The 18700-nt window shown below is 45.0% G+C and overlaps 1 protein-coding gene across 1 annotated transcript in view; it reads left to right on the top strand.

The window, feature by feature from the left end:
* LOC135513238 (occludin-like) overlaps positions 1-18700 on the top strand; it is a 55923-nt gene that overhangs the window by 3637 nt on the left and 33586 nt on the right. The window contains exons 2-3 of the mRNA XM_064936065.1: positions 566-1368; positions 1626-1796. Coding sequence (XP_064792137.1) covers positions 586-1368; positions 1626-1796 — 954 coding nt within the window. The 5' untranslated portion in view covers positions 566-585. The remainder of the gene's footprint in view (positions 1-565; positions 1369-1625; positions 1797-18700) is intronic.

The following is an 18700-nucleotide window of genomic DNA, read 5'->3' as shown; positions in this document are numbered from 1 at the left end:
GGTGCACCCCCTCTAAATAAATTATGGCCTGGTGCACCCCCTCTAAATAAATTATGGCCTGGTGCACCCCTTCTAAATAAATTATCTCCTGATGCACCCCCTCTAAATAAATTATGGCCTGGTGCACCCCCTCTAAATAAATTATGGCCTGATGCACCCCCTCTAAATAAATTATGGCCTGGTGCACCCCCTCTAAATAAATTATGGCCTGGTGCACCCCCTCTAAATAACTTAACATTAGTAGTATTCATAAAGGAGAACAGACATTGGACTGCTGTCTGTAAATGTACAATCAATCATCAAACACATCTGTTTAATAAGTCATACATGTTGGGACCAGTCAAGTAAATAATGGAATATAATAGCAATGCAAAAACATATGTATTTAATTATATTACTGTAAAGCTTGCCAAGTGTATTCATGTAGATTCATTCTATTTGTGTAAATCTTGAGATGAGCAAGGTCAAGTGTAATCCTGCACATTGCCACACCTCACACCTCATCAAAGCTATGTCTCAGTGCTGTTGTGGTTAGTGTCCACTAGCATATATTTTGTCTCTGTAGGTCCCTGCCATCTTTGAGAGATGTTTGAGAAGCAGCGTTACGACAGCCCTCCCGTCTACAGTCCTCCATACAGCCCGGAATCCAATGGCTACGGCCCCCCACAAAGCTACCACCCGCCCAGGAGTGAGTTTGACCCATACCCACCCCCACCGGGCTCCTACTACATGGAAGAGAAGCCCCAACACTTCTACAAGTGGATCTCTCCTCCTGGCATCGTCAAGGCCATGTTTGGCACAATCATAGTGCTCTGTGTGGGGATCTTTGCCTGTGTGGCCTCCACCCTTGTCTGGGACATGCAGTACGGGATGGGGGGGATGGGCTCCTACGGCGGAGGGATGGGCTACGGTGGCGGTTATGGGGGAATGGGAGGCGGCTATGGCTCCAGCTACGGCTCTGGCTATGGAGGAGGCTATGGAGGAGGCTATAGTAACTATGGTAGCTCCTACCCGACACCTTACTCGGCCAAAACAACCATGATAGCTATGGCGGCCATCAACTTCTTTGTGGCGCTGGGATTCTTCGTGGCCAGTTTCTCTAAATCGACCACGTTCAGGAGCAGGAAGTTCTTCCTGGTGGTTCTGGTGGTCAGTGTCATCATGGCTGTCATCCAGGGTATCATCACCATTGTGTACGTCGTAGGGGTGAACCCTATGGCACAGAGCTCTCAGAACATGATGTACAACCCTATGCTGATGATGTGCCAGAATCTGTACGGAAGCAGCTATTCTAATATGGGTGGAGTGGGGGGTTTCGGCATGTATAACCAGTACCTCTATCACTACTGCTACGTGGACCCACAAGAGGTAGAGCAACAGTTATATTACCTGTGTAATGTATCATTTGATTGTGGTGTTGTTGGTGCTCTGAAGATGTAGAATTGGTCTATGATTACAGGTGGTTCCTTAACCCCTTTATTGAACCCTTATACGGTGTATATTTTATTGTAGCCCTTTAAGCCTTAAATGACATTGTAGTGTTTCAGATAGTTTAATAATTGTCTTCCATAACAATGTAATAATTGTCTTCCATAATCTCCTTGATGTTGATGTGTCTCCTTCAGGGTGTAGCCATGGTGTGTGGCTTCCTGGTTACCGCTGCCTTGGTCGTGGCTGCTTTCTTCTCCCACAAAACCAGAGGCAAGATCTGGCGCTACGGCAAGCCAAACATCTACTGGGAACAGCCCCCTGAGACGGGAGGACTAGTTTCTGAAGGCAGAGATGTGAAGGACTGGGTAAGAAAAACTCATACTGGTATGAATATCATGTTCATACTCTTGACTGATGGATTTTATTTGCCAGTAAAAAAAAAAAAAAAACTATTCACAGTACATATATTGAAAAAATATAATAATAAAAAACAGTACCTGTTACGGGGATATCACAACAAATGTGACAGAGATATCACAACAAATGTGACAGAGATATCACAACAAATGTGACAGAGATATCACAATACATGTGACAGAGATATCACAATACATGTGACGGGGATATCACAATACATGTGACGGGGATATCACAATAAATGTGACGGGGATATCACAATACATGTGACAGAGATATCACAATAAATGTGACAGAGATATCACAATACATGTGACGGGGATATCACAACAAATGTGACAGAGATATCACAACAAATGTGACAGAGATATCACAACAAATGTGACAGAGATATCACAATAAATGTGACAGAGATATCACAATACATGTGACGGGGATATCACAATACATGTGACAGAGATATCACAATAAATGTGACAGAGATATCACAATACATGTGACGGGGATATCACAATAAATGTGACAGAGATATCACAACAAATGTGACAGAGATATCACAATAAATGTGACAGAGATATCACGTGCTTCTACACCTGCATTGCTTGCTGTTTGGGGTTTTAGGCTGGGTATCTGTACAGCACTTTGAGATATCAGCTGATGTACGAAGGGCTATATAAATAAATTTGATTTGATTTGAATAAATGTTACGGGATAATCCCAATAAATGTGACATAGATATCACAATAAATGTGACATAGATATCACAATTAATGTGACATAGATATTACAATTAATGTGATGGGGATATCACGATAAATGTGACAGGATATCACAATAAATGTGATGGGGATATCACAATAAATGTGACAGGGATATCACAATAAATGTGACAGGGATATCACAATAAATGTGACGGGATAGCACAATAAATGTGACGGGGATATCACAAATTCAGAGACTACACACAATACCCTATAATGACAAAGCAAATGTTTGCAAATGTATTAAAAATGAAATATCAGACTTTTTACTCAGTACCTTGATGATGCACCTTTGGCAGTGATTACAGCCTTGAGTCTCCTTAGGTATTACGCTACAAGCTATTTTCAGGTTTTTCCAGAGATGTTTGATCGGGTTCAAGTCCGGGCTCTGGCTGGGCCACTCAAGGACATTCAGAGACTTGTCTCGAAGCCACTGCTGCCTTGTCTTGGCGGTGTGCTTAGGGTCGTTGTCCTGTTGAAAGGTGAACCTTTGCCCCAGTCTGAGGTCCTGAGTGCTCTGGAGCAGGTTTTCATTAAGGATCTCTGTCACGTTCTGACCTTTATTTCCTTTGTTTTGTCATTATTTAGTATGGTCAGGGCGTGAGTTGGGGTGGGCAGTCTATGTTTGTTTTTCTATGATTTGGGTATTTCTATGTTCCGGCCTAGTATGGTTCTCAATCAGAGGCAGGTGTCATTAGTTGTCTCTGATTGAGAATCATACTAAGGTAGCCTGGGTTTCACTGTGTGTTGGTGGGTGATTGTTCCTGTCTCTGTGTTTGAACCAGATAGGGCTGTTTTGTTTTTTGTTTTGTTAGTTTATTCATGTATAGTTTCTTTATATATTAAACATGAATAACCACCACGCTGCGTTTTGGTCCGCCTCTCCTTCAAGTAAAGAAAACCGTGACAGAATCACCCACCACAACAGGACCAAGCGGCGTGGTGACAGGCAGCGGTAGCAGGAGCAGCGAAAAGAGGAATGGACATGGGAGGACGTTTTGGACGGCAAGAGTATGGACTATACTACTTGGGAGGAAATAGACAGGTGGGCGGTCGACCCAGGAAGAGTGCCGGAGCCCGCCTGAGATTCGCTGGAGCAGTGCGAAGAGGGGTATAGGAGAATGGAGTTGGAGAGACAAGCACGACGGCGCGGTAGGAAGCCCGAGAGTCAGCCCCAAAAATTGCTTGGGGGGGGGGGGGCACACAGGAAGTGTGGCGAAGCCAGGTAGGAGACCTGCGCCAACTTCCTGTGCTTACTGGGGGGCGAGAGAGACCGGGCAGGCACCGTGTTATGCGGTGGAGCGCAGGGTGTCCCCAGTGCGTGTGCATAGCCCGGTGCGGTACATACCAGCTCCTCGTATCGGCCGGGCGAGAGTGAGCATCGAGCCAAGTGCCATGAAGCTGGCTCTGTGCATCTGGTCCCCAGTGCGTCTCCTTGGGCCGGCTTACATGGCACCAGCCTTGCGCACGGTGTACCCGGTTCGCCTGCATAGCCCAGTGCGGGCTATTCCACCTCGCAGCACTGGCAGGGCGACCGGGAGCATTCAACCGGGTAAGTTTGGGCAGGCTCGGTGCTCAAGAGCTCCAGTGCGCCTGCACGGTCCGGTCTATCCGGTAACACCTCCACGCACCAGCCCTCCGGTGGCAGCCCCCCACACCAGGCTGTCTCTCCGTCTCATCCCTACAGGTGCTCCCGCCTGTCCAGCGCTGCCGGAGCCTTCCTCCTCTCCAGCGCAGCCAGAGCTCCCGCCCCTCATTCCAGAGGCGCCAGAGCTCCTCAGTCCAGCGCTGCTAAAACCTTCCTCCTCTCCAGCGCTGCCGGAGTCTCCCGCCTGTTCGGCGCTGCCAGAGCTCCCGCCCCTCATTCCAGAGGCGCCAGAGCTACTCAGTCCAGCACTGTCGGAGCCTTCCTCCTCTACAGCGCTGCCGGAGTCTCCCGCCTGTCCAGCGCTATCAGAGTCGCCAGTCTGCCCAGTGCCGCCAGTCTGCCAGGGGCCGCCAGTCAGCCAGGGGCCGCCAGTGCCGCCAGTCAGCCAGGGGCCGCCAGTCAGCCAGGGGCCGCCAGTGCCGCCAGTCAGCCAGGGGCCGCCAGTGCCGCCAGTCAGCCAGGGGCCGCCAGTCAGCCAGGGGCCGCCAGTGCCGCCAGTCAGCCCAGAGGCGCCAGAGCCCCTCAGCCTGGAGCTCCTGCCCCTCTGTCCAGAGCTTCCGCCCCTCTGTCTCGAGCTGCCCCTCAGTCCAGTGGGGTCATTTAGTAGGGTCACCGTGGTTAGGAGGCCACGGAAGCGGACAAGAAGGCAAACTAAGACGTTGGTGAAGTGGGGTCCGCGTCCTGCACCAGAGCCGCCACCGTGGACAGACACCCACCCAGACCCTCCCCTATAGGTTAAGGTTTTGCGGCCGGAGTCCGCACCTTTGGGGGGGGGGGGTACTGTCACATTCTGACCTTTATTTAATTTGTTTTGTCATTATTTAGTATGGTCAGGGCGTGAGTTGGGGTGGGCAGTCTATGTTTGTTTTTCTATGATTTGGGTATTTCTATGTTTCGGCCTAGTATGGTTCTCAATCAAAGGCAGGTGTCATTAGTTGTCTCTGATTGAGAATCATACTTAGGTAGCCTGGGTTTCACTGTGTGTTGGTGGGTGATTGTTCCTGTCTCTGTGTTTGCACCAGATAGGGCTGTTTTTTTTTCTTCACATTTCTTGTTTTGTTAGTTTATTCATGTATAGTTTCTTTATATATTAAACATGAATAACCACCACGATGCGTTTTGGTCCGCCTCTCCTTCAAGTAAAGAAAACCGTTACAATCTCTCTGTACGTTGCTCTGTTCATTTTTCCCCCAATTCTGACTAGTTCCCCAGTCCCTGCCGCTGAAAAACATCCCCACAGCATGATGCTGCAACTACCATGCTTCACCGTAGAGATAGTGCCAGGTTTCCTCCAGACGTGACACTTGGCCAAAGAGTTAAATCTTGGTTTCATCAGTCCAGAGAATCTTGTTTCCTTTAGGTGGCTTTTGGAAACCTCAAAGCGGGCTGTCATGTGCATTTTACTGAGGAGTGGCTTCTATCTGGCCACTCTACCATAAAGGCCTGATTGGTGGAGTGCTGCAGAGATGGTTGTCCTTCTGGAAGGTTCGCTCATCTCCACAGAGGATCTTTGGAGCTCTGTCAGAGTGACCATCGGGTTCTTGGTCACCTCGCTGACCAAGGCCCTTCTCCCCCGTTTACTCAGTTTGAGTGGGCAGCCACCTCTAGGAAGAGTCTTGTTGGTTCCAAACTTCTTCCATTTAAGAATAATTGAGGCCACCGTGCTCTTGGGGACCTTCAATGCTGCAGAATTGTTTTGGTACCCTTCCCCAGATCTGTGTCTCGACACAATCCTGTCTCAGAGCTCTACGAATGATTCCTTTGACCTCATGGCTTGTTTTTCACTCTGACATGCACTGTCAACTGTGGGACCTTATATAGACAGGTGTGTGTCTTTCCAAATCATGTCTAATCAAATTAATTTACCACAGGTAACATCTCAAGGATGATCAATGGAAGCAGAATGCACCTGAGCTATATTTCGAGTCTCATAGCAAAGGGTCTGAATACTTATGTAAAAAAGGTATTTCTGTATTTTAAAATCTTTAATACATTTGCAAAAAATTCTACAACCTGTTTTTGCTCTGTCATTATGGGGTATTGTGTGTAGATTGATGAGCATCTTTAAAATCCAATTTAGAGTAAGGCTGTAATGTAACAATGTCCTTGGGCTCCCCGAGTCGCGCATTTGGCCGCGATTGGGAGTCCCATAGGGCGGTGCACAATTGGCCCAGCATTGTCCGGGGTAGGCCGTCATTGTAAATAAGAATTTTTTTCTTAACTGTCTTAAGTAAAATAATAAAATAAATAACAAAATGTGGAGAAGGGGTCTGAATACTTTCCCGAATGTACTGTATTTCCATTGAGGTTCCTCTTAAGAGTAGAACACTGATACTGGTATTAATGCAGTGTAAGTATGTGTTTTTAGATGCTCCCATTGTCAGGTTGAACATGATAAGTTACCGTGACTAATCTATCCTCTCTCCCTAATCAGTTGTCACACATTAAGAAATGTTACATCTTTGACAGTTAGAATTGCACAATACCTCAGTCAGTTACAATGTTTTCTTTACCCGAGGTAAAGTTCTAGATCAAAACGGACTTTGGAATGCGAGGTTGCGGTTCCCTGGTTTTACTTTATGAGTTGAAAGTCCACAAGGAGTATCGTCATTTCATGTTTTTTTATGAAAGAAAATGTCAATAAAGAGTTTTTTTTTTTATGACACACTTACAGATACAGTATAATTCCATAGTGGGGGCTTGGTTTAGGTGTGTGTCTGTATGTTTTCACGTATCTGACTGTGCCCCTGTAGATCAAAGGTTATCAGTCAATACAGTGAGTATTGTATTAGCTGTGACACATTGACTGGTCATTGGTCAATCTCAACCCAACATTGTCCTCTTGTACACTTTCTTTCAATTCATGACTATTGCCTCAACCTTCTCTCAATTACCAGACAACCGAGAATTGTCTGATTATAAAATGTTGGCCACGCTTAGGAAAATCAAACTAGTAACCTTTAACCCATGCCCTACTCCAGTTTCACATTTTAAGAGCAGCCTTTTGACTCCTCGGGTTAGTTTTATAGCTGCTAGCTATTGCTACAGTGTTGCCACTCTACTGAGGGGCTGTTGATAACAGGTGGGTAGCATGGCTGTGTGTGGAGCTCATAGTTGCTGTTTGTTCAGTCTACCTAGTTTCACTCTGGCTGATCATTAACTAGTATAAACAGGTGGTTTCTAGAGCTCTTATCTAAGGCTGACTGCCTGGCTGGCTGGGGTTTTAAACGTCAACAACATGTCAGGGTTGCATGTCAACAAAAGGCATTGTTACCGTGGTTATTGTTGCCAGGGGGAAGGCATTGTTTCCAGGGTTTTTGGTGCCAGGGGGATGGCATTCTTACCAGGGTTATTGTTGCCAGGGGGAAGGCATTGTTACCAGGGTTATTGTTGCCAGGGGGAAGGCATTGTTACCAGGGTTAATTGTTGCCAGGGGAAAGGCATTGTTACCATGGTTATTGTTGAGCTAAGTACTGGTCTACACTGGGGATGTGTTGTTCTTGTTGACAGATGTGTGGCATGTGAAAGTAGTCAATGTAAAGCAGTCGCAAGTCAATTTCACTTAATCCTCAGTTAAATGAGCAAATTATTGAAATTCATAAAATAATCCTCAAGGGCATATGAATGGAATTGAAATGTACTTCCTGTCATTGACTGATGGCAAAAGGAGTGGGTCCCATTCTTCCTTGTTATGTTGTGTTAGTCCAGCAGGGTTGTGATCAATTCCATGTCATTAATATAGTCAATTCAGAAAGTAAACCAAATGTTCCTCATTAAGAAGCATTGCAGAGTATTGGAATTGGAATAAACATTTCAATATACTTCCTGAATTGACTGTAATCGACCCCAACCCTGTACTTCAGTAAGTCTTTTTACAAGGGGTGATATCTAGTTGTTTGTGGTGAGAGTGGTTGTCACAGAGCATACCCACAGATGGCCCTCGTCAGAGGACAGGAGAGGACAGCAGAGGACAGCAGAGGACAGAAGAGGAGAGGGCAGGAGAGGACAGGACAGGAAAGGACAGGAGAGGACAGCAGAGGACCGAAGAGGTCAGGAGAGGACAGGAGACGACAGGAGACGACAGCAGAGGACAGAAGAGGTCAGGAGAGGAGAGGGCAGGAGAGGACAGGACAGGAAAGGACAGAAGAGGTGAAGAGAGGACAGGCGAGGTCAGGAGAGGACAGACGAGGTCAGGAGAGGACAGGAAAGGACAGAATAGGTCGGGAGAGGATGGGAGAGGACAGGAGAGGAGAGGACATGAGAGGAAAGGACAGGACAGAACAGAAGAGGTCAGGACAGAAGAGGTCAGGACAGGAGAGGATAGAAGAGGTCAGGAGAGGAGAGGACGGGAGAGGAGAGGAGAGGACAGAAGAGGTCACGAGAGGAGAGGACTGGAGAGGAGAGGACAGGACAGGTCAGGACGTGTAGTATGTACTAAAGTATCTTTCAGCCCATGCTGTGAGTCACCCCACACTGGTAGAATGACAGTTACTTTGACTCCCTCTGCCCACTGTGCCCAGGGCCCTGTCTCTGTCTGATGACCTCACCCACACTGGCCTCATTCAGCCTGACCAGGCTCCTTTGTCCTCCGACAGATGATGTCACATGTTCTGCAGATGTAAGGTTGAATGATGTGGTAGAATATTAGACCAACCTTAACTCTGGTAGACAACATGATGACATGCATTGGTTGACAGTTTATTACACTGTTCAATGCACAATGCATTACCGCAGTTGTCCAAACTAAAGCCTTGCTGTTTGAGTGCTTACTAGTGTTTCGAAGTGCTTGGCTGTTCCCTGCTCTGCAAATACATAGATTTGGATGAAGACGTGGCTGTTGAAACTGGCTTTCAGTAATATGGCTAATTGCATTTGCTTCTCTTTAGTATTCTCTATAATCCCTGCAATTAATATTTCATTTAGTGATACTCAGTATAACTCCTTCTGGTGCCGCCTACTTCTTTAAGGCAAGGAATAGTGCAGCCTTAAAGGTGCGGATATGCAGAAATCGACTTCGCCATTTCCTGGTTGCTCAAATTCTAATACTTTGCCTAATTTCAGTTTATGTGACAAAACAAACAAGTATAGTGTAGAGAATCATTGTACCATCTAAACTGCTGTGAAATATATATTTTCCATAACCACAAATATAGTATTTTCAGCTGTTTGAAGCTGGTGTTCAAAACCCAGAGTAAAAAAACACAAAAACAAACCTTAAGAACGGGAAGCATAGAAATAACACACACAGAACAGATCTACATCCTTTTAGAGTTGCTTTTAATGAGAATGGCAGGTCTATAACGCACGTTTCTATGTTAATTTGGTCGGGTCGCAGCTTTAAAAATGACATAATAGTTACAGTAAGTATTAACAGATGTAGGGAGGGACTTCCAAGTAAAGTATTATCAACTGTTAGATAAAAAGAGGGGGTGTGGTTGGTTGCTGCTTATTTACCCTCTACCATGCTCAGCTGTGGGAACATAGCAGCTGACTCTCCCTCCATCTCTGCCTCATGCCTGCTTTCCTTCCCCTCACCCTTCCCTCCCACCCCCTGTCTTTGCCTTCCTGTCCCGACCCCCTCTCTCCTTACCCATAATCCTCCCTGTCCCTACCCCCACTCTCCTTACCCATCATCCTTGTCCCTACCCCCTCTCTCCTTACCCATCATCCTCCCTGTCCCTACCCCTCTCTCCTTACCCATTATCCTTGCCCCTACCCCCTCTCTCCTTACCCATTATCCTTCCTGACCCCAACCCCCTCTCTCCTTACCCATCATCCTTACTGCCCCTACCCCTCACTACTTATCCATCATCCATCATCCTTGTCCCTACCCTCTCTCTCCTTACTCATCATCCTTCCTGCCCCTAATCCCTCTCTCCTTACCCATTATCCTTGTCCCTACCCCCTCTTTCCTTACCCATCATCCTTCCTGCCCCTACCCCCTCTCTCCTTACCCATCATCCTTCCTGCCCCTACCCCCTCTCTCCTTACCCATCATCCTTCCTGCCCCTACCCCCTCTCTCCTTACCCATCATCCTTCCTGCCCCTACCCCCTCTCTCCTTATCCATCATCCTTCCTGCCCCTACCCCCTCTCTCCTTACCCATCATCCTTGTCCCTACCCCCTCTATCCTTACCCATCATCCTTCCAGCCCCTACCCCTCCCTCCTTACCCATTATCCTTCCTGCCCCTTCCCCTCTCTCCTTACCCATTATCCTTCCTGCCCCTACCCCTCTCTCCTTACCCATCATCCTTGTCCCTACCCCCTCTCTCCTTACCCATCATCCTCCCTGTCCCTACCCCTCTCTCCTTACCCATTATCCTTCCTGCCCCTACCCCCTCTCTCCTTAGCCATCATCCTTCCTGCCCCTACCCCCTCTCTCCTTACCCATCATCCTTGTCCCTACCCCCTCTCTCCTTACCCATCATCCTTCCTGCCCCTACCCCTCCCTCCTTACCCATCATCCTTGTCCCTACCCCCTCTCTCCTTACCCATCATCCTTCCTGCCCCTACCCCCTCTCTCCTTACCCATCATCCTTGTCCCTACCCCCTCTATCCTTACCCATCATCCTTCCAGCCCCTACCCCTCCCTCCTTACCCATCATCCTTCTTGTCCCTACCCCGCTGTCCTTACCCATCATCCTTCCTACACCTATCAATTAAATTTAAGGGCTTTATTGGGAAATATATGGGAAATATATGTTAACATTGCAAAAGAAAGTGAACTAGATAATAAACAAACAGTAAACATTACACTCACACAAGTTCCAAAATAATAAAGAAATTACAGATGTCATATTATGTGCAAATAGTTAAAGTACAGAAGTGAAAATAAATATGTGTTGTATTTACAATGGTGCTGCTGTGATGGCACACTGTGGTATTTCATCCAATAGATATGGGAGTTTATCACAATTGGGTTTGTTTTCAAATTCTTTGTGTATCTGTAATCTGAGGAAAATATGTGTCTCTAATATGGTCATACATTTGGCAGGATGTTAGAAAATGCAGCTCAGTTTCCACCTCATTTTGTGGGCAGTGTGCACATAGCCTGTCTTCTCTTGAGAGCCAGGTCTGCCTACGGTGGCCTTTCTCAATAGCAATGCTCACTGAGTCTGTACATAGTCAAGGCTTTCCTTAAGTTTGGGTCAGTCACAGTGGTCAGGTATTCTGCCACTGTGTACTTTCTGTTTATGGCCATTCTTCAGCATTCTAGTTTGCTCCATTTTTTTTGTTAATTCTTTCCAATGTGTTAAGTAATTATCTTTTAGTTTTCTCATGATTTGTTTGGGTCTAATTGTGTTGCTGTCCTGGGGCTCTGTGGTGTCTGTTTGTGAACAGAGCCCCAGGACCAGCTTGCTTAGGGGACTCATCTCCAGGTTCATCTCTAGTAGTTGATGGCTTTGTTATGGAAGGTTTGGGTCTCGCTTCCGGCTCTTTTGTTGTTGGATTTTGATATTTAGCGGGTATCGGCCTAATTCTGCTCTGCATGCATTATTTGGTGTTTTACGTTGTACACAGTGGATATTTTTGCCGAATTCTGTATGCAGTCTCGATTTCGTGTTTGTCCCATTTTGTGAATTCTTGGTTGGTGAGCAGACCCCAGAACTCACAACCATAAAGGGGAATAGGTTGTATAACTGATTAAAATATTTTTTAGCCAGATCCTAATTGGTATGTTAAATTTTATGTTCCTTTTGATGGCAAAGAAGGCACTTCTTGAAGGCACAATCTTATTTGTCACATACACATGGTTAGCAGATGTTAATGCGAGTGTAGCGAAATGCTTGTGCTTCCAGTTCCGACAATGCAGTAATAACCAACAAGTAATCTAACTAACAATTCCAGAACTCATTTCTTATACACAGTGTAAGGGGATAAAGAATATGCACATAAAGATATGAATGAGTGATGGTGCAGAGCAGCATAGGCAAGATACAGTAGATGGTATCGAGTACAGTATATACATATGAGATGAGTATGTAAACGAAGTGGCATAGTTAAAGTGGCTAGTGATACATTTATTACATAAAGATGCAGTAGATGATAAAGTACAGTATATACGTATACATATGAGATGAATAATGTAGGGTATGTAAACATTATATTAGGTAGCATTGTTTAAAGTGGCTAGTGATATATTTTACATCCTTTCCCATCAATTCCCATTATTAAAGTGGCTGGAGTTGAGTCAGTGTGTTGGCAGCAGCCACTCAATGTTAGTGGTTGCTGTTTAACAGTCTGATGGCCTTGAGATAGAAGCTGTTTTTCAGTCTCTCAGTCCCAGCTTTGATGCACCTGTACTGACCTCGCCTTCTGGATGATAGCGGGGTGAACAGGCAGTGGCTCGGGTGGGTGTTGTCCTTGATGATCTTTATGGCCTTCCTGTAACATCGGGTGGTGTAGGTGTCCTGGAGGGCAGGTAGTTTGCCCCCGGTGATATGTTGTGCAGACCTCACTACCCTCTGGAGAGCCTTACGGTTGAGGGCAGAGCAGTTGCCGTACCAGGCGGTGATACAGCCCGCCAGGATGCTCTCGATTGTGCATCTGTAGAAGTTTGTGAGTGCTTTTGGTGACAAGCCGAATTTCTTCAGCCTCCTGAGGTTGAAGAGGCGCTGCTGCGCCTTCTTCACGATGCTGTCTGTGTGAGTGGACCAATTCAGTTTGTCTGTGATGTGTATGCCGAGGAACTTAAAACTTACTACCCTCTCCACTACTGTTCCATCGATGTGGATAGGGGGGTGTTCCCTCTGCTGTTTCCTGAAGTCCACAATCGTCTCCTTAGTTTTGTTGACGTTGAGTGTGAGGTTATTGTCCCGACACCACACTCCGAGGGCCCTCACGTCCTCCCTGTAGGCCGTCTCGTCGTTGTTGGTAATCAAGGCTACCACTGTTGTGTCGTCCGCAAACTTGATGATTGAGTTGGAGGCGTGCGTTGCCGCGCAGTCGTGGATGAACAGGGAGTACAGGAGAGGGCTCAGAACGCACCCTTGTGGGGCCCCAGTGTTGAGGATCAGCGGGGTGGAGATGTTGTTGCCTACCCTCTAGATGGAATTTGTATTTGTGGTCCTTGCAACTGGGCCTTTTTTGGAAGACCATTATTTTTGTTTTACTGAGATTTACTGTCAGGGCCCTGGTTTGACAGAATATGTGCAGAATATCTAGGTACTGCTGTAGGCCCTCCTTGGATGGGGACAAGGATCCACCTCTGTCTATCCCCCTCTCCCTCCCAATCTCCCTGCCCCTCAGCCTCCCACCTTCCTTTCTTGCCACATACCCTCTGACCTACCTCTTTCATCCTCCCACGTTTCTATCCCTACACTTACCCCCCCTCTCCCTTCTGCTCACCCTCCCTGGCTCTTACACCCCCCCCCTCTTCCTTCTGCTCACCCTCCCTCCCTCCCACCCTACCCCAGGTCCCAGGGGCTCAGACATTCCTTCCCTGCTTATTTAGGCTGCTCACGGCCCAGCACCACTCTACTTCATGCAGAGAGGGGCATTGTTGGAATTCCTAGATGACTTGCCTTGCGCTCTTCAAAAGGTGTCCTTCTTCCTGGTTCCTGCAGCTGCAGGGAAGTGCTGCCTGTACCCCACCCAATGATTGTTTCTTTCTAGCAGCAGGTTTGCTGCTGTTAAAGAGAACCTGCCCTGTGAAGTTAGTAATGCAGTGCACATGTCTTAGGAACAGTAGCCTACTACGTTAGATGATCTCTCTGTCTTTCTCTGTCTCACACTATCACTATCTCTCTCTCTCTCTCTCTCTCTCTCACACTATCACTATCTCTCTCTCTCTTTCTCTCACACACTATCACTATCTCTCTCTCTCACCCTCTCACACACACGCGCACACACACACACACACACTAGAGGTCGACCGATTATGATTTGACAACACCGATACCGATACCGATTATTGGAGAACCAAAAAAGCCGATACCGATTAATCGGCCAATTTTTATTTTGTAATAATGACAATTACAACAATACTGAATGAACACTTATTTTAACTTAATATAATACATCAATAGAATCAATTTAGCCTCAAGTAAATAATGACACATGTTCAATTTGGTTTAAATAATGCAAAAACAAAGTGTTGGAGAAGAAAGTAAAAGTGCAATATGTGCTATGTAAGAAAGCTAACGTTTCAGTTCCTTGCTCAGAACATGAGAACATGAGAACATAACATGAGTCTTCAATATTCCCAGGTAAGAAGTTTTAGGTTGTAGTTATTATAGGAATTATAGGACTATTTCCCTCTATACCATTTGTATTTCATTAACCTTTGACTATTGGATGTTCTTATAGGCACTTTAGTATTGCCAGTGTAACAGTATAGCTTCCGTCCCTCTAGTTAACTAGCTAGCCATTTCACTTCGGTTACACCAGCCTCATCTCGGGAGTTGATAGGCTTGAAGTCATAAACAGCGCAATGCTTGACTCACAATGAAGAGCTGTTGGCAAAACGCACGAAAGGGCTGTTTGAATGAATGTTTACGCTCCTGCTTCTGCCTACCACCGCTCAGTCAGATACTTGTATGCTTGTATGCTCAGTCAGATTATATGCAACGCAGGACACGCTAGATAATATCTAGTAATATCATCAACCATGTGTAGTTAACTAGTGATTATGATTGATTGTTTTTTATAAGATAAGTTTAATGCTAGCTAGCAACTTACCTTGCCTTACTGCATTCGCGTAACAGGCAGTCTCTTTTGTGGAGTGCAACGAGAGAGAGGAAGGTCGTTATTGCGTTGGACTAGTTAACTGTTAACTGCAAGATTGGATCCCCCGAGCTGACAAGGTGAAAATCTGTCATTCTGCCCCTGAACAAGGCAGTTAACCCACCGTTCCAAGGCCGTCATTGAAATCGGCAAATCGGCGCCCAAAAATACCGATTTCCGATTGTTATGAAAACTTGAAATCGGCCATTCCAATTAATCGGTCGAACACACACACACACACACACACACACACACACACACACACACACACACACACACACACACACACACACACACACACACACACACACACACACACACACACACACTATACATTGCATTGTTGGTGACAGAGATGAAATAAAGTGACAGATTGCCTAGGCTTGCAGTGTGATCCTGAAACCTTTATTGTAGAGACGACACGACCTTTCCACTCACACAGGAAGAACTTGCTGATGTAGATTGAGACTTGGTTGTTTATATCCCAGCGACCTCTCCCTTTGTATGGAGGAAAAGGAAAGAGCAGTTAGTCTGTTGCATAAGACGCAAGCCCTTTTCCTTTTCTTCTTTTCGTTGACTATTCGTTTTTTAAATAGTTTTTCTACAGAACTCAGTTAAATTTAATCTCACACAGTGTCAATATGCATCTAATTTACAGCAATTAGACCTACTGTAGATTACAAAACTTTCTCTGATATTGATCACCAATATTTATGTTTCTCAACAGACATATTTGTGGAAATGGATGGATATCAATTCCTAGACACAATAAAATGATAGCACATACGTTATCCCAGAACGGGTGTCAGTTTGTCACAGGACCACAGCAAATGTAATAGAATACCACAGTATGAGTCATAATACCCATACACCTAAAAGTCAAACACTGAAATGGTTCCAATCGTTTTTCCACCATTCATTTTTCCCATAGGTGATTTTAGTGTTTTGTGTAGGCTTACCCTGCCGTGACATTTTAATAACTGTGTAAATCTCTCTAGGACAAGGTAACTTTTATCAATATATTTGCCTGTATTTACCCTAATTAGCTGCTAATGTGGCTATCATAAGGAACTACAAATGCCATGACGTTCTGGACCAGACTGCCGAATCCAGGCAAAGCTAATAGTCTCTGGATTAACTATCTAATGTTAGCTAAATGTAGTAATTAATAAATAGGCTACATTTCTTTAAATGGACAATTCTGTGAGCTGTCTTGTTTAAATTGACACTATATGTTATCAAAGATATCAGCTAGAGATAATGTGCAGGTATTTGTAGTTTTGCATGATGTCTACTTTTATCCTAATTAGCATTTTCGAATCTGAGAGTAAATAGAACCGAATATATTGTTAAAAGTCAACTTGCCCAAGAGAGATTTATATGGTTATCAAAACCTCACGTCAGGGTAAACCTACACGAAACACAACCTATATTTTAAGTGTTTCTAAAATCCCCTATGGGGAAAAATGAATGTTGGAAAAATGATTGGAACCATTTTCCTGTTTGACCGCTAGGTTTCATGGGTATTATGACACCTCCACTGTGGGGCTCTATAGGGTTCCTTTGTGCTTTTTGCATCTAGAGATGTGACATTTCTGGGTGCATTAAATGCATTCTGGCAGGAGTGTAGTAAGTCCTATGTATTATCTTAAATTGCAGTAGTTTATGTCTTAGGTTGTAGAAGAAGTTTTGAACATTTTCACATATTGGTTCTCCTCAATTTCTTCCTTTAGTTCTGTTTCCTATTTTTGACTTACAGGTTCTGAACCATCAGGTAGAGTTTCAATCAACCGTTGATATAACCTGGCAATCGACTTCTTTGGCATAGCAGCTTCTCTCAGTATTTTTTTCTATGCTAGATGCCTTAGGTATGTCCAGATTCTGTTGAAGCGATTTAATAATCCTGCAGTGCCAGACGTGTCCCCCTGCTTAAGCCAGTACATGTCCAGGCCCGTCTGAAGTTTGCTAGAGAGCATTTGGATGATCCAGAAGAAGATTGGAAGAATGTCATATGGTCAGATGAAACCAAAATATAACTTTTTGGTAAAATCTCAACTCGTCGTGTTTGGAGGACAAAGAATGCTGAGTTGCATCCAAAGAACTCCATACCTACTGTGAAGCATGGGGGTGGAAACATCATGCTTTGGGGCTGTTTTTCTGAAAAGGGACCAGGACGACTGATCCGTGTAAAGGAAAGAATGAATGGGGCCATGTATCGTGAGATTTTGAGTGAAAACATCCTTCCATCAGCAAGGGCATTGAAGATGAAACGTGGCTGGGTCTTTCAGCATGACAATGATCCCAAACACACCGCCCGGGCAACGAAGGAGTGGCTTCGTAAGAAGCATTTCAAGGTCCTGGAGTGGCCTAGCCAGTCTCCAGATCTCAACCCCATAGAAAATCTTTGGAAGGAGTTGAAAGTCCATGTTGCCCAGCAACAGCCCCAAAACATCACTGCTCTAGAGGAGATCTGCATGGAGGAATGGGCAAAAATACCAGCAACAGTGTGTGAAAACCTTGTGAAGACTTACAGAAAACGTTTGGCCTCTGTCATTGCCAACAAAGGGTATATAACAAAGTATTGAGATAAACTTGTGTTATTGACCAAATACTTATTTTCCACCATAATTTGCAAATAAATTCATTAAAAATCCTACAATGTGATTTTCTGGATTATTTTTTCTCATTTTGTCTGTCATAGTTGAAGTGTACCTATGATGAAAATTACAGGCCTCTCTCATCTTTTTAAGTGGGAGAACTTGCACAATTGGTGGCTGACTAAATACTTTTTTGCCCCACTGTATATTTATTTGGATTATGTTGACCCTACCTAACATAGAAATAGGGAGAGATCTCCATCTCTGAACATCAGATTCAAACTGATCTATTAAAGGAGATATATTGATTTTATATGCCTCCTCCAGACTGAATGATATCAGTACACCCAGGTATTTCGTACGTGTCTTTGTCCATTTCCACTTAAATTGACTTTCTAATCTTGAGAAGTAATGATTATTTCAGTCTTCTCCCAATTCACTTTGAATTCTGATACAGCGCTATATGTGTCCAAGAGTAGTAAAAGACATGGCAGGGAATGTTTTGGTTCAGATAAATAAAGTAAAATGTAATCTGCACACAAGGAAGTCACATTTTGATCTCCACCAATCTCTAAACCCCGGATTGAGCCATGAGTTCTAATGATTGATTCTAGTGGTTCTGTGGGCTAATGAAAATAAATAGCTAGACATAGGACATCCCTGTCTTGCAAGCCCTTTCCTTAGCTAGCGTGGATGTTCAATTGGAATCAAGGCCAACTGTCATATCATAAACTTTCCCTCTGTTTTACGTCCATGATAAGACTGGAGCTGGACAGAGAGAGCTTCCTGCTAACATAAATACACTAATGGTCATTTTTTTGGAGACAGTAATTAAGGGAAATGGGTCTGTGGTGATTGTTGGTAACTTGGCATGGTGTCCTCTTGATTCTGGTGAACCAAGCAGGTAATCCACATTTCACTCAAGACCCGGGCTGGCTAATTATATGCCTGGCCGACTGCTCAGCCAGGCTGAGAACAGTCATTTTTTTAAATGCCATTCTTGGCATAGAGTCAGACCTATTAAAGTGAATCACTGTCTAATGACATACGCACTCACATAATGCCCTGTCGTAAGAAGGGGCCCAGTCTCTTGTATCATGATACTATAGGTTGTGGAGAG

This window comes from Oncorhynchus masou, chromosome 24, assembly GCF_036934945.1.
Source record: "Oncorhynchus masou masou isolate Uvic2021 chromosome 24, UVic_Omas_1.1, whole genome shotgun sequence".
Taxonomy (NCBI): Eukaryota; Metazoa; Chordata; class Actinopteri; order Salmoniformes; family Salmonidae; genus Oncorhynchus; species Oncorhynchus masou.
Note: the sequence above shows the minus strand (reverse complement) of the source record. Positions and strands in the feature narration are given on the sequence as shown.